General features: G+C 38.0%; 1 protein-coding gene across 3 annotated transcripts; it reads left to right on the forward strand.

Moving 5' to 3' along the window:
- The first annotated feature begins 802 nt into the window (after positions 1-802).
- Positions 803-14,069, forward strand: LOC149025960 (transcription factor TCP2-like). 3 transcript variants are annotated; one of them, XM_089146179.1, is made up of 5 exons: positions 803-1,047; positions 1,135-1,384; positions 1,501-1,778; positions 2,264-4,042; positions 12,605-14,069. In XM_089146179.1, exon 4 carries the CDS (start codon positions 2,626-2,628, stop codon positions 3,994-3,996), a length of 1,371 nt encoding a protein of 456 aa, XP_089002305.1. In that variant the 5' UTR covers positions 803-1,047; positions 1,135-1,384; positions 1,501-1,778; positions 2,264-2,625; the 3' UTR covers positions 3,997-4,042; positions 12,605-14,069. The 3 variants fall into 3 exon arrangements, with proteins under 3 accessions (XP_089002305.1, XP_089002307.1, XP_089002306.1); XM_089146181.1 differs by having other exon boundaries at positions 1,546-1,778; XM_089146180.1 differs by having other exon boundaries at positions 1,141-1,384.
- Positions 14,070-14,895: the final 826 nt, after the last annotated feature.

The following is a 14,895-nucleotide window of genomic DNA, read 5'->3' on the forward strand; positions in this document are numbered from 1 at the left end:
CAATTTGAGATGTCATTTTATTAACAATTTATTGCTTATACTGTAGATTGATCTTCATGTTAAAAGAACTAAAGGGTGACTGGTCTACCAAGAAAGTTTCTCAATTGGTTCATTAAGCTCTTTTGTCTTTGACATTTTAAGAAGGGAGGCTAGGTAAACATGCCCACATAGTATAATCTAGTAACCTTTTGAAAGCCTTCCTGGTTAGTATTTCCTCTGGGCTTGTCGCTTAACGATTCTTGGTCATTACTAGTTAGCTCTATCCCCTTATTTTAAGATGATCCTGGTTCCTTTTGAATGATGCTTCGTTTTGTGTCCCGTGTGGTGTCATCCACTTAGATAATTTTCTATTTCATATTGTAAATTTTTTTTTTAAAATAAGAGAATTTTATATATAGGAGATGGGAATTTACTAAGAAATATAAATCTTTACATTTGACCATTTTTTTTTTGTTTTTTATTTTTATGACTCCATAATTTTGTTAATCTTCTTCGTTAATTGTAGAAAGGAAACCAAATAAGATGATTTATTTATTTTATTTTTTTTGGTAAAATGATTTATCTTTTTTGGGGTCAACATATATGACTAGCTTCTAGGGTTCCACTTGAAAAACAAAATAAAACTTCTTTATTTTTTGGTAATAAAAGAGAAAAAATTAAGAAAATGATATTAGCGTAGCGGGAGGAAGGGAGGGGACCAGGAAATTTTTTGTAAATTATAACGGAAAGAGGGGTATAATGGTAATAGAATCGTTATTTAAAGAGTAAACGGCGCTGTATACCCTGTCCATTCCCGATAAGCCCGGTGATTGCTGGAATGCTGAAAGCTTAGGCTTAGGGCATAGAATTGCGAGCTCCCTACTCTACTTATTAGTCTACTCTACTATGCCTTCATTTTCTTTATTCTTTTTGGATAAAAATGCTCTGATTTTTTATTTTCTATTTTCCTATTTCCCTTTTCTACTCGGACAAGAACCCTAAAAAGCCAAAGTTCCTCGTTTTCTCTCTCTCTCTATCTCTCTTCATTGCAGAGCGAGAGAGATTCAGGTGAGTTGAATTTGTACTAAATTTATGTGAAAGTTTCCGTCTCTTATATTTAAGGTGAAATCTGAGTTTCATTAATTGGGAGGTTAGTTGCAGGACTTGCAGTGAAGCAAAGGAGTAGGTAGAGAAATGCTTGGAGTTGGAGGGCTCTGAGCAGAGCAAGGATAGTCTGTACATTTTCGAGTCTGTGATTGAAGCTTGAAATTGTGGAGAACAGTTGTAGGAAAGAGCAACAATACAATCTGCACTTCCGATATTGAAATCGGAGACCAGCGTAAGAACTTCGCCAAGGGGTTCTTTTACGGTTCTCATCGTTCCAAGTCGTTCGACTGAATCGGAGGTAAAATTTGATGATTAAGTAATGTTTGTGGATTTCCTTTTTTCTCCGTTGTTTCTGTTCTCTGGATTTTTTGAAGACCAGGAATGGAGTTGAATTTTACACGGTTGGAATTGCAGGTATTGAAGTTTTCTTTGGTTTTGTTTGTTTGCTCGCTCGCTCAGGATCGCATCCAAACAAGTTAAGAACGTAGATCTTGAGCTCGGAAAGGCTGTTACCTCGATCATAGCAGTGACAGACCCTGTAGTTGCAAAAGAGTGCATTTCTTAAATCGCAGTCATTGCCATTTTCCATTAATTTGAAGTTTCAAGAAGCTCAGGACGGGTATCTTCATTGTCTTGAAGTTTAGAGAGTTTCAAGAAGCTCAGAACGGGAATCAAAATTAGAGAAGCATAAGGTTCGTGTTTAATGACTTATTAGACTTCTCTTATGGCTAAGTTGAAACTATGAATTGCTTAAGGCTTTAAAGCTACTGATTAGTCTGGTTTTATGGGTAAATTAGCACACGACAGTAAGGCTCAGATCGGGATTTTCATACCTAAAAGAGGGTGACGCGTGTGCAATTAGGCCTTGGCCGTATCTCTTTCTGCTTGAATTTAAAGCAGAAATAGCTCAAATCGATCGTCAGTTGGAAATGGCAACCTCATGAGTTTAAGGTGGCCCAGGCCGCCCAGCAATACTTTTCTGCCAAAAGAAATTTGGGACGAGGCCTCTTGTTTCTTATTTTGGTGGCTTAAACCTAGTCTTTCTTTAAAGTTGGGATTAGATATCCTTATCTAAGAATACTGAGTCAATCTGATCTAGAACTTTAAAGCCTCTCTTTTAAATCTTTAAATCTCTGGGTTTAGGCTGTACTTCTTAAGTATCTGATACTATTTGCAGGAGTCTGAGCGATTTCTGTCGAGGAGCGAAGGCTGTAGCCCACACAGCTCATCAGTTCAGACACATACTTTTGAAAATTCTGCTAAAAGCTTAGCGGAGCTGCTGACATTACCGTCGCTCGGACAGTCGATTTATCGAAGGCCTTAAAGGACCCTTTTATCACTTAATCATGCTTCAGAAACCTTACCCCAAAAACTAAATGCTAAAGGACATTGCCAGCTGCGTTCAGAAACCCTAATTCAGTTCTAGAGAAAGAGAGAGGGGACTCTACCCTCTTTTTTGGGTTACGGAAGAGGGTGATAGACGAAATAAAGAGCAGCAAACCAAAGATTTTCAGGACTCAAGAAAGGTATGAAAGCGGTATGGAGGTGGATGAAATTCACCCGCAGCCTTGCAAACTTCCGAGGTTCGAAAACGGTAGGAGAGATTTTAACAAGATAGCACGAAGGGCAGGAGAGCAGTACCAAGATAATGATGAAGATGATGGAGAAGTTAGAGGCGGCGGGGAGGTAGGAAGAGTTGGCATCCCTGGTGGCGTTGGAACTGAATGCGCGCATCTAAATTCATGGACTGGCTCTCGAATTTTCAGGGTTTCCCGGGCATCTGGCGGGAAAGATCGCCACAGTAAGGTTGTAACGGCGAAGGGCCTTAGAGACCGAAGGGTTCGTCTCTCCGTCTCAACGGCCATACAGTTCTATGATCTGCAGGATCGTCTGGGCTACGATCAGCCCAGCAAAGCAGTGGAATGGCTAATTAAAGCCGCCGCAGACGCGATTGCTGAGCTTCCTTCGCTGAGCAGTGCCTTTCCGGAGACCCCAAAACCACGCGATGAAAGAAGGCCTATTGCCTCGCAGACAAGGTTTAATCCGGCCGAACTCGAATTTGAAACTGAGCCATCATATCAGCAGCAACAGCAGCGGCAAATGTCCCTGACGAAATCTGGAGGGAGCAGCACATCTGAGACAAGCAAGGGGTCGGGCTTGTCCCTCTCCAGGTCTGAAAGCCGTGTAAAAGCTAGAGAGCGTGCCAGAGAAAGAACGGCGAAAGATAAGGAGGATGCTTTTGCTGTACATCACCACAATCTGAACCCTACTTCTCAGAACGCGTCTTTTACTGAGCTACTTACCAGCGGTGCCGGTGCCGGTACCGGTGCTGCGGCAAGTGACGATGGCAACAGTCCCTCTGAGCCACCCCGAGGTGGTTCAGATTTTGTTAACAAGACCATCCGGCATTTACCTTCAGCCCCAATGGATTACTTTGGTGCAGGGATATTCGGCTCGGTATCGTCAAGAAACGATCAGTCTTCTGGGTTTTCAGCTTCAACTCAATTTGGGAATCCTCCACAGCTGCAGTCTATGACAATGCAATTGCCTTTCTCTGTCAATGGCGATCATCACGAGTTGCAGCAGTATGCTTTCATGCCTGATCACCTTATTCCAGTTGCAACATCGGCAGGAAGCGACTACAACTTGAATTCCAGCATCTCTTCTGGCCTCGGTGGTTTCAACAGGGGGACCCTTCAGTCCAATTCACCGTCTCCGTTCTCTCACTTTCAGAGGTTGTCTTCTCCCGTCGATGGACCAAGCGTACCATTCTTCATCGGGACTGCAGCTTCATCTTCTGCTGCACAAGTGGCGAATCATCAATTCCCATCCGGGTTCGACGGACGTCTGCAACTCTACTATGGTGATGGGTGCAGGCAACCAGACTTGAAGGGAAAAGGAAAGAATTGAAATCCTCGCACAGCAGAGATGACTCACGAACCCGTCTCGGTTGGAGGTAAGAAATAACAAATTATGATTATTTTCCTTCTACATTTCCTTTAAATATACATTTTTGTTTACTGTTCCACTGCCTGTTTTTGTCTCAGCCCCTTTTTTATTTATTTATGTATTTCGAGCCTCCTGTCTCCTGTGAGTGCATGTTTTGCTTTAAGATTTCTCGGAAGATCTGATCTGAATCAGGTTTTCAGCTGTATTGTCTTGTCTGATTCCTGCATTGATGGCTGCAAAATGGGGATCGGATGGTTGTCTGTTCAGTTGTTATTTGCTAGAATGCTAGGTATTTCCTCTCTAGATTTTAAGCAAGCCAGGTGTCGAACGAATTGATTAGGGCGACACGAGGTCTTCGATCGCTTGATGTTCAATCACTATTCGTTCGTTATTGATTATGTCAGCGACCCTAGCTAGCTAACCGTGCTTGAGCTCGCTCTTGCACTTCTCATGCGCATGCGCGGCACTAGGCTATCGTCCGGCGCATTGTCGAACTGGGGTGATGTTTCCTCGTGACACGTCGTTCATTGCTCAGCTAAGAGAAGTCGTTAGGAAATCTCGAATAGAACAAAGGCACTTATTGCTGTGATATGAATGGTGATTGATTTGCCAGTAATCAGATCCACTGATTCTTAGGTCGGATTAAGCATGTTTTTTTGGTAATACGGTTTAAGCTTGTTGATGTTGATGTTGGAATAAGGAGATTCTTCTATGCTCAAATCTTGTTTCCATACACAAATCTTAATAATATCCCAGATTTCTTAGAAGTTGTACACTGTTTTTTTGTTTTTTTTTTGGCTTTAGCTAAATGGAAAAAAGAATGACAATGCAGAGCTGTTCTAGTAGTTGAAACTAACACCACTTAGTGAAGAGGTCGTGGGTTTGATTCTCGCTGAGGCATATTAATATCACATCCCCCGCTTAATAAAGCCCCTTTATACAACCCAAAAAATAAAAAAAAAAAAAAAAAAAAAAAAAAAAAGAGAAGAAAAAAATACAAGAAAAAAATTAGTAAAAAATTACATCTACAAACCATGATCCCTACGTTCTACCATACATTTCCGATACATTTCCTGATTTTTAAAAGAATGAATATCATCTTAAGATATTTTTAGATATGAAAACTTCCCTATCAAAAAAATCAATGATCTAAGTTTAATTGTTTATCTTATTATTTTCTCTCTCCACCAAGAATCTATCAATTCTTACAAATTCTTCAAAAGCATCTCTCTTTGTCTATTTCTATTAAGTTTGATTCATAACTTTTTTAATAGCCCCTGATTTTTTTTGAAAGTTGTACATGCTACATGATTGTATTTCTGTTGAAATTGGAGTAGGACTTGTGTTAGTCTTGGGTAATAAGTTTAACTATTCAAACTAATACAAATAAAAATCATTTCGCTAATTATATCATGTCTCAGATTTGTGTTCTAAGAGTCCATTCCATTTCCCATTGCATTTGGGAAAAAGATATTGCAAGGCAGATTAAATGCAATTAGATCTTTTGCTTGCCAAGGCACAAGTATGTTGGTTCTACCTATTTTTTCTCTCCTAAAATCTTTCCATTTATAGATTTCAAGCAAAGCTTTCCTTCCTTTTTAAACAAAGTTATTACCTAGTTGCACCCTTTGCTGGAGTGGTTGTGAGGACATTGACCACATTCTATTCTCCTGTCCTTTTTTCTGTCCTCTTTGGGATAGAGCCTTTGTTTCCATTTGGCCCTGCTCGAGGCGCTCACATGGGTTTGTTTGTGATTGGTATTGGATCTCGAGGAATTTTGATGATCACTCCATTTGCGATCGTCTTGGCAAGCTAGTCTTCTGTGCCTCTATCCATCACATTTGGTGGGAGCGCAACTTTATAAGATGGACTCCCAAATTGTGACCCTTAAACATGATTTGGAAAGTCATCTTTTTTTATGTTTCTTCTAGATTAATCTCCCTCCCCCCCCCCATCAACTTGTTGCTAATAGCCCCAAAATAGGTTGATTGTTAGTTTCTGGGACCCCCACTACTCCTTCCTCTCCCCCTCTTGAGCTCCTTGCCCCCACCCCCTTTCTTAATTTTCTGCCCCTATTTAATCTTCTCTTGTAGTTTTGCTTGTTGTTTTTAATATATTATTTATTCATAAAAATAAAAAAAGTTATTACATAAACTTTGGGAACCTCCTACCTCATAATTGACATTCTTCAAATTTGTAGATGATAATAGATGTCCTTCCTATCACTTACAAGCATTAACTTTTTGTTTAGATTATAATCAACTTTCACTAATCAAACTTTACTAGTGAGAACTATATGCCAGATGACATAGTGAGTGAATTAACTAGCAGTTGTGTTTGAAATTAAGTGGATATGGCATTGTTTTTTCCGACAGTGCTCCTTAAAAGTTTTTGATATAGTGATTTGAGCTAATAAGAGAAAGGTTTAAAGTATCGGTATCGTGTAGCGTATCGGTAAGGTGATTTTAAGAGACGTATCGTCCTGTATCGAGTATTGTATCGTTTTGACTAATGTATTTTAGTGTAATTTAATGGAGGGACGTATCGATATGTATCGTATCGGTTGGGTCAAATATGGATACGTATCAGCTAGTATCGTATGGTATCGTGGGATACTTTAAACCTTGAATAAGAGTCGATAGATATGTTTTCTTCTAGTTTAAAAAATAGGTTTTCTTTGCAAGTTTGAATACAAATAATTCTTGAGGTGATTTCTAACTTTAAGTATTTTTACTATTAAATGACAAGAAACTGTGAATAGAGATTTGTATTTTACATATTGAACTGCAATAATTAATACTAATCAATGAAAAAAAGGAGAAAGAATTGTCTTTCCCGAAATCCTCAAATCTACTGACATTAATGATTTCCTTGGTTGTTGAAGATTTATTTCCAAGCATCCATCTAAAACACTCCTTGCTGTTGGTCAAGGAATCTTCCTCACCCTAGGAAAACCGTCTCCAAGAGGAATGATTGCTTAGATATTTTGATTAAATTATACTGACTGGAAGAGAGTGTAGGAAAAGTTTAATCATACACTGGTACGATTCTACTGTTGGGATTGACCCATTATGGCTATGTGATTTTGTCAACTTTCGGTGGGTATAGCACTATAGCTGGAGTTGATACATTGGGGCTTAAGGATACTAGATACTTTGCTACTCGCATGTTCTGGTTTTTCCACTTTGTTGAAACTTGCACTTTCTGGCTTTTCTAACATGTATGATTTATGATCCATCATAAGATGTGGATGTGATGTCTTGTCTCATCTATTTTGTGCCTTAGTTTCTAGCTCTGTATGACTAAAAGCTTTCTCTTCCCCTTCCAAACCCCACCCCCGGAAAAGAAAATAAATAATAAAAGTTACGGATATCCCAGAGGTGGCTCTATAAACCTCCTCCACTAGAGTAACCCAGCTTAACTGCTGCAGAAGCCCTTCCATTGACAAGTATTTGAGTTTTTTTTAATTTTATTTGGGTAGGAATTGAGTCAATTCTTCCAAGATGCGTTGAACTGGATCCATGACCTATTTGTCAATCCAACCAAGACAATGGGCCCACCTGGGTAGATTGGGAGGCTGCTTTCAACGATTAAGTTAGTACTTACAGAATAGAAAGAAGGAGATTCTGAGCAGTTGCATATCCTCGAATTGAATGAAATGAATTGAGAAGTCACCATGAGTGAGAGAAGGTAGGGCTTATATAGTTTAACCTGGTCAATAAGGGATCATGGCGGCCTACTTTGTCTCTAGATTGTTCGATCACATAAAGTCCTAGTTGGACTCTAGAGCTGTGTCCTACTCGTATACAACAAATTCACAATCCTTGGCGAGATAGATAAGGTATCAGTGTTCCAGCCCGTAAAACGTTTCCTACTCGAAGACGATCACCTAGGGTTGAAACCCCCTTTTGATATTTTCCCATTGAACCCTACGTGATCAGCCGAATCCAAGGGGTTCTATCAGGGCACTGCACAAACCGAGCACAACAATACTAGACATTGTTAACAATGCCATACATTGTTTAAGTAAATGGATTGTCATTTCATGTAATAAGCATATTATGAAATAACATATTTATAATGACAAGTTTCCTACCATACTCAAGTTTGGATGGGGACAAGTGACATTTATGTGGGTGTTTGGGTAGAAACTATTGAGTTGGGTCTAAATATGAAAATTTTAAATTATAGTTGTATGTAATCAAAATTTTAAATTATAGTTGTATGTAAGGAAAATTTTCTAAAATTTTAAATTATGATGGTTTCAACAGGCTTTGACAGAATTCTCATTCCATGGTTAAGGGTATGAACAGGGCAATATTTTATAGATTAAAAAGAAACATGACTGATTCCAACTAAGTTTGATTCGTCAGAATTACACTTGATTTGTCATAGATGAGTTGAATAAAAATATGAAAAATAAAAATTTCCAACCATGGATCTAAGTGAAACTATTTCTTTTGGTGTCTAGGCTTATGGACGATATCTTTGGTTGTCCCTCTATATTTTCTTGTGCACAAGGTAACCATGGCTCTATCAATAATTATAACTGATAAGAATGTTGATGCCATTGGTCGTCGTAGCATATACATCAAGATGTAGCATAATGCTAACACATAGGGTTCTAATAGCTATGGAAGCTCAAAGTCAATAACTTACACTACAAGTCTTTGGGAAAATGTCATCCAAGACCAGTTGAGAAAGTTGCTTGTGTCTCAGAAAAACAATTTGGCTTTATATCAATAGATTTACAATAGAGGCTATCTACTTTTAAATAGGCTCATGAAAAGATAAGGGCGGAAATCTTGATATGGTCTTCATCTTGGAAAAAGCATACGATTGAGTAGTTAGAGATTTTATTTAGCATGATCTAGTGAAGAAAAGGGTGTTCAAGTAAACATGTAAGTGCAATGAAGATACAAAGATTGTCATAGCTAGAGTTAGATTGGTTGGAGGTTAGGGTATAGAATTCTTAATTAAGATTGGTTTACATTAAAGGATCAGCTTTAAGGCCTTACTATTTGAGTTTATTATAAATGACTTAATTGGAAGCATGCAAGATGGGGTTCTCTCATGTTAAGAGGATTCCTCACTTCTCTTTTCATTCAAGACTGTGCAGGAGAATTTCATCTTGCATGGTTTCTAAGTGATAAAAGAAAGAATAACTTGTCTTCTTTCTTTTTTGATTACCTTCCTCGCGTATGTAGAACAATCCATTTGATTGCTAAAAAGGATTACCAATCCTTTAACTTTTTGAGGAATCCTTCATCAGTGGTTGTGAATGACTGATTTTTCAATCTTTTCGACCCTAGTTCTGTAGGAGCAAGTGTACTTTCATCGATAATATCAATCTCGTGGAGAATACATTAGTAGGCACTGTCGTTAAGAGGGAGGTATGAAGATAAAGCTTCAAAACAGGGTGCCAAAAGATTAGCGGAATGAGATTTAAGTCTATGACGTGTAATTTTGATCATTCTCTAATATGAATACTGGGGATTGAGAGATTCTACAAAGTGACCATTGTTGGATATCTGGGTTAATTATAATTAAGGGGGCACAAAGAAGGCACCATAGTGGATTATATTTCCATAAGTAAGATAAATGAAGGGAGAGCTTCATCTGGAGTGATTAGGGATAGACTTATCCATTTAAAGCTAAGAGGAAAGTTTGACTAGACAATTGTGTGACTTGATACGATGTACAAATTAGAATGATGTGCGTTAAGAAGTGTCATATTGAGAAGCTTTTCATGGTGGCAATGAAAATAGTAAGATGGAAATGGGAAAAAACTAGGAAGCATAAATTAAACTATGAGTACATAAAGCTGCCTTGCAGTTGTCTCAATGAATGATCAAGCTGCCTTGGAGTTGTCTCAATGAATGATCAACTTCAAGAGAGTCATTTGAGGTAGTATTGTCAGTTCAATGGAGGCCTGAGGATGCCATAGTAAGGAAGAATCATGTGATTTAATTTGAAAACCTAAAAGACCTAGGGGCAAGCCCTAAATGACCACAAAACTTAAAGGTTTGATGAAGTTTATGTGTAGTCTTAGGTCTTGTAGCTACTATGATCAGGAATGGAGCTATTGAAGATCATGGATCCATGTGTGAGATCCCATTTTGCTAAGATTATCCCCACCTTTTTGGATCTTCTTTACTCCCAAATTAAATTTATGCATTTCAGCATTTGTTAGCTGCACCTACTTTTTCTTGATTACTTTGGATTATTCTAGGCTTGGAAACGACTTAGTTATTATTATTATTACTAGTAGTAGTACAGTATTATTATTATTATTATTACATTATGTGAGAGTGAGGTGTTAGACTGTTAGGAATGGTGTTGGTATAATCCCACATCATTATTTTGGTCTTCTCCATCTATATAAATGCTTCAAGGCGTTGAGTTTCAACTTCCAAATGGTAGTTCCTGGGGATACTCTTTATCTTTTCGGCCCGGCTAAGAGAATGATTCTCACTGCGATGGTAAGGTTGAATTATGGTGATCAAGTTATCATGGGTTCAAATCAAGAATTAACCTCTCCAGAAACTGCACACAATATGATGATCAGTCAACACCGAGTTGGAAAATGATTATCCATATGCCCTTTTTGGTATGAGCCAGATTAGTGTCTTGTCGTCTTTAAGATGTTATTTGTTGCCTTGGATATGTCTTGGTACCTCACCATCATCTTCACCTATCTTAGGTTATCCCATTTTATTTAATATTCACTACTACATTCGAATGTCATGCAAACCCCTCATAACAAAAATCTTCACACAAGGGTAAGAGTCTCCAAACATCGTGTCTTTGTTACAAGATGCTTTCTATAAGAGCCACCCTCGGGTTCCCGAAAGAACGTTTAAAGTTTCACCATTCACATGTTGGGGACGTCGCTTGTGTTTTTTCAGTTGCATTTATGTGCTGTTAAGAGGCTCAAAGCGTGTTATTTTTGTCACACTGAAGCTTCACGAACGGTAGGTTCATAAAAGTGTTTATAGGGCAGGACTCCAATGCCTACGTAGAGATATGGTTCCTTGTAATTTAGGAGTGGTGGGGATGAGCAGTAATCTTTTCTCGATTTAGAGTAAAGCTGCAGTTATCATACATGGTGGATGTAAGCAATCTTGCTGATCACCTGAAATTTGTGTGAATGGCATATCATTGATTTCTCTTTTGTGATTACCATTCCTTTCTGCAACTTTTTAGGTACTTATACTTTACAAACTTTAATTGTTGCCTTTATGCAAACATCTGATCTAGGTAGTTTTGTGGATTTAGATGATCCATATGATAGCAGTCACTTCCCCATTAAAAACCCACCATTATGTAGCTCTGTTATGTTTGTGTGTGTATGTGTATACACACTTATGTTGTGCTCAGTATTTTCTAAAGCACATTATCTCCGTCTTAGTCGTTCCTCAATTATATGTATATATAGTTCAAACTTTATGTTTGTAATATACGGGTTTTAATGTAAGAACTGGGTGTGGTTTCCAGTTGTTTCCCCTAGATGTTACCAACACAATCACTGACATGACTGCCTATTATTTACCTATATGATCACTGCATGGGTTTAATTACCAAAACGAAAAAAGCTGAATAATTTTAGGTGGCAGTTTATTCAAATCTTATGGGTGTCCAGTGAAGCTCACAACCGTATACCTAACCAAATGACTGTTTATCCAACATGGGTTTAATTGTTAAAACTCTGCTCAAATATATTTGGATGGCACTGCGTTCCAAACTAGGAATACATTTAAACTTGTTTTACCAAAAAATGAAAGAATGCATTTAAACTTTGTATGTAAATTGTTGGGGAGGGCCCCCCCGGGAACCACAAAAAAAAAAAAAAATGGTTACAAATGGACGGTGCCGGCATCCTGAGAGGTGTGATATTGCCATCATGGAAGTAAGATGTCCATAGGGAAAGTGAGACCTGATCAAATTATTATACTGTTTGAAGCTTAAACCATGTTGAATCACGTAATGAAATATGCTTCAGGAATGCTGAAGTTTTTCGTAGTTGCTTGCTAGGAGAGTCAATGGGGGAGTGTTATATTGACCAGTTCGGGGTGCTATCGCATCTTATACCTCTAGATTCGAGTTTTTTTTTTTTTTTTTTTTTTTTTTTTTATTTTATTATTTTTTTTAATGGTTGAAAGTAAAAATACATCAGGCCTTGAATGTTCTTCATATTGATTCTAACCATGGAAGTATGATTTGTAGGCAAAAATATCAGATTCTGGTCTATTATTTGCAGTGTTATCTCAGAGTTGGACTTCGATATGAGTGTGACCTTTGCATGTGTCTTATCAAATTGGCACACGATTGTGCATCTCCAGGCGCTGGAGTATTTGTAATTGTATCACCTGTGTTATGTTTAACTAAGTATCTATAGCTCTTGTCCTTTGATAATTGGCATTTTTTTAAAACTGATAGAAGCTTAACCCAGAAAAGAAAAGGGAGTTAAAACGGAGAGTCATTTTTTTTCTTCCCGTAGGTAGAAGACCAAAGTCATTTCTTACATATTATAAATTTGGACTAATTTGTGAGGTGGAATTTATTGCAGCAACCCTATGAAGTGTACCGTTGGTCATGGTGGTTGGACGGATGGATGGAGGAGGAGGTCTTTTCCTTTTCCTACCTAACCTCAGGCGGAAAAACTATGTGCTGCTGAATTATTAATTGATTCAGCTCGCATACCCGTAAGTACTAATGATTTAGTGCGTATGCAAAATTGTGTTTAGGCGACATGCATTTTACTGCAAATGATTTCAATTCGTTTTCCTTGAAAATTTTCATTTGTTTTGTAATATTTTATCCTGGATTCTTATTTTAATCTTACTTTCATTGAGCTTTCATATTCACCGTGTCCATCACAGCAGGAAACCCTCGTATGTGCCTGTCGATTGTGTTCCATGCATAGGATGCTATTTTTCTAGTCTTATTATTAATTTCCCAACCCCCTCAACCCGTATATTGTCCCATTATTTTCTTGGAATACAAGTCTACTACATTTGATGGGTTATTTTTATCACAAGAAATATGCTCGGGATCTGTTACATCAAGCTCATTTAGCAGATGTAAATCCATATGTGAAGTCATGCATAGTCCTTCTCAGGCAGATTTGTGTTGCTAAAGTGAATTCTTCAGTATGTTAAAGGTACTCTGGATAATGGGTTTCACATTCGTTAGAATAGCTCCCTTCAATTGTACGGCTTCTCGCATGCTGATTAGGTTGGATTTTCCCCTACTTACGCTCCACAACAGGGTTTTGTACATTCTTGGATAGTAATTGTATATATTGGAGCGCATAGAAGCGGTCCCTAGTGTATATTTAGCCATGGCCACCACGTACCACAGCTGAATTGACTTGGCTTAATTTCTTCTTTAGGACATTAGCATTTTCCACCCATAACCAGCCATTTTCTACTGTGATAATACGAGTGCCTTACATATGACTATCAATCATGTGTTTCATGCTCGTACCCAACACGTAGAGCTGGACTACCACATTATACAGCAGAAGGTGGCAATCGGTCACTTGGTAACTCGGTTTGTCCCATCTAGTTATCAGTTAGCTAATATTTTTTCCCAACCTCTCCCTCGTCAGTTTCAGGCTATGTATCGTGACCTAGTTTGAGAGGGATGTCGATGTATGATGACACGTGTGTTGTAAGCATGTCACAAAGCTAAAAATACATTGTATCACATGCAATTGAAAAAATTGATTAAAACCCCAAGAGAGGAGTCAATTAATAAATTACCAACACATCATAAGAAGTCAAATGTTAAGATGGGTTTGGTACTTGAGCTTCTCCCTTATCCCCTACGCATACAAAGTTACAAACTACACCATTGGTTCTGCCAAAAAAAAAAAACACTACATCATTGAGAAGGCACTAAAATTTCGCATACACTTTTTGGTTTGGTCTGGTCTGTCGACTAGAAAATAATGGTGACAAACGGATCCAAGCGGTCCTCTTATTTTCTGAGACCGATACCCAAACCCTTGTTCGTTATGTCAGGCACCAGAACCTCATAATTGCTTTCCAAGCTACTTGAAGCTGGCATGAATTGTAAATGATCCAAAGAGCCATTACAAACAAAAAAAATTCAAATCAAGTTCCACATCAAGTTGCATTGCCATCAGGGAGTTTCTTCCAAGAGGACATGATTATTTGTTACTACCATATATTATGAGTACAAAATCGAAGAGAATAAGATCCTCACATAATATTGTTTCTGAGTTGAGACTTAGTTATAACAAAGGTATAATCAGTTCTACATCCATGCCAATATTGGAAAATGATAATTTTTACATAATTTTTTTTCTGTTGTAATTCAGCACAATGGCACAGATTTCGGCACTGTTGATTTTAAAATTCTAGAGCAACTCAAGATCTTACAGAATTGAATGTGAGGACAAACGGTCCCAAAGAGAACTTTCACTTGATTGATACCCCAAAATATTTAAAATTCTCAACCTTTGGAAAACCATTATTGCATAAAGTTCTATGACGGTAGAACAGGAAAACAATTCATCCCACGATTCATCCAAATCAACTGAGATTGAAGGAACTTATTCGAAAACAACACTAGAAGAAATAATTATCATCCTTAAATCTCAAGCCTTCACCTGTTGAAGCTCAGCAGAAGGCACCAGAGGCAGGCCAGATTCCTGAAGATCCAATTCTTGTGCTCATCCAACTGATCAGTTCAGCTGACAACGTGTGTGAACAAGAGTACAGAGATTCACAAAGTATCACATCATATAGAAAACATCTATTGACAAGTTCATATGAATACAGAATAGTAAAAGGTTGACAAATCTTGAGAAAATTTTGAGGCACGGCCCCA

The sequence above is a fragment of the Hakea prostrata genome, chromosome 2, assembly GCF_041222555.1.
Source record: "Hakea prostrata isolate BN-2017 chromosome 2, UWA_Hpros_2, whole genome shotgun sequence".
NCBI lineage: Eukaryota > Viridiplantae > Streptophyta > Magnoliopsida > Proteales > Proteaceae > Hakea > Hakea prostrata.

Bases quoted from the DNA above. Each gene is read 5' to 3' on its own strand.
- LOC149025960 (XM_089146179.1), top strand. From the start codon at position 2,626: ATGGAGGTGGATGAAATTCACCCGCAGCCTTGCAAACTTCCGAGGTTC.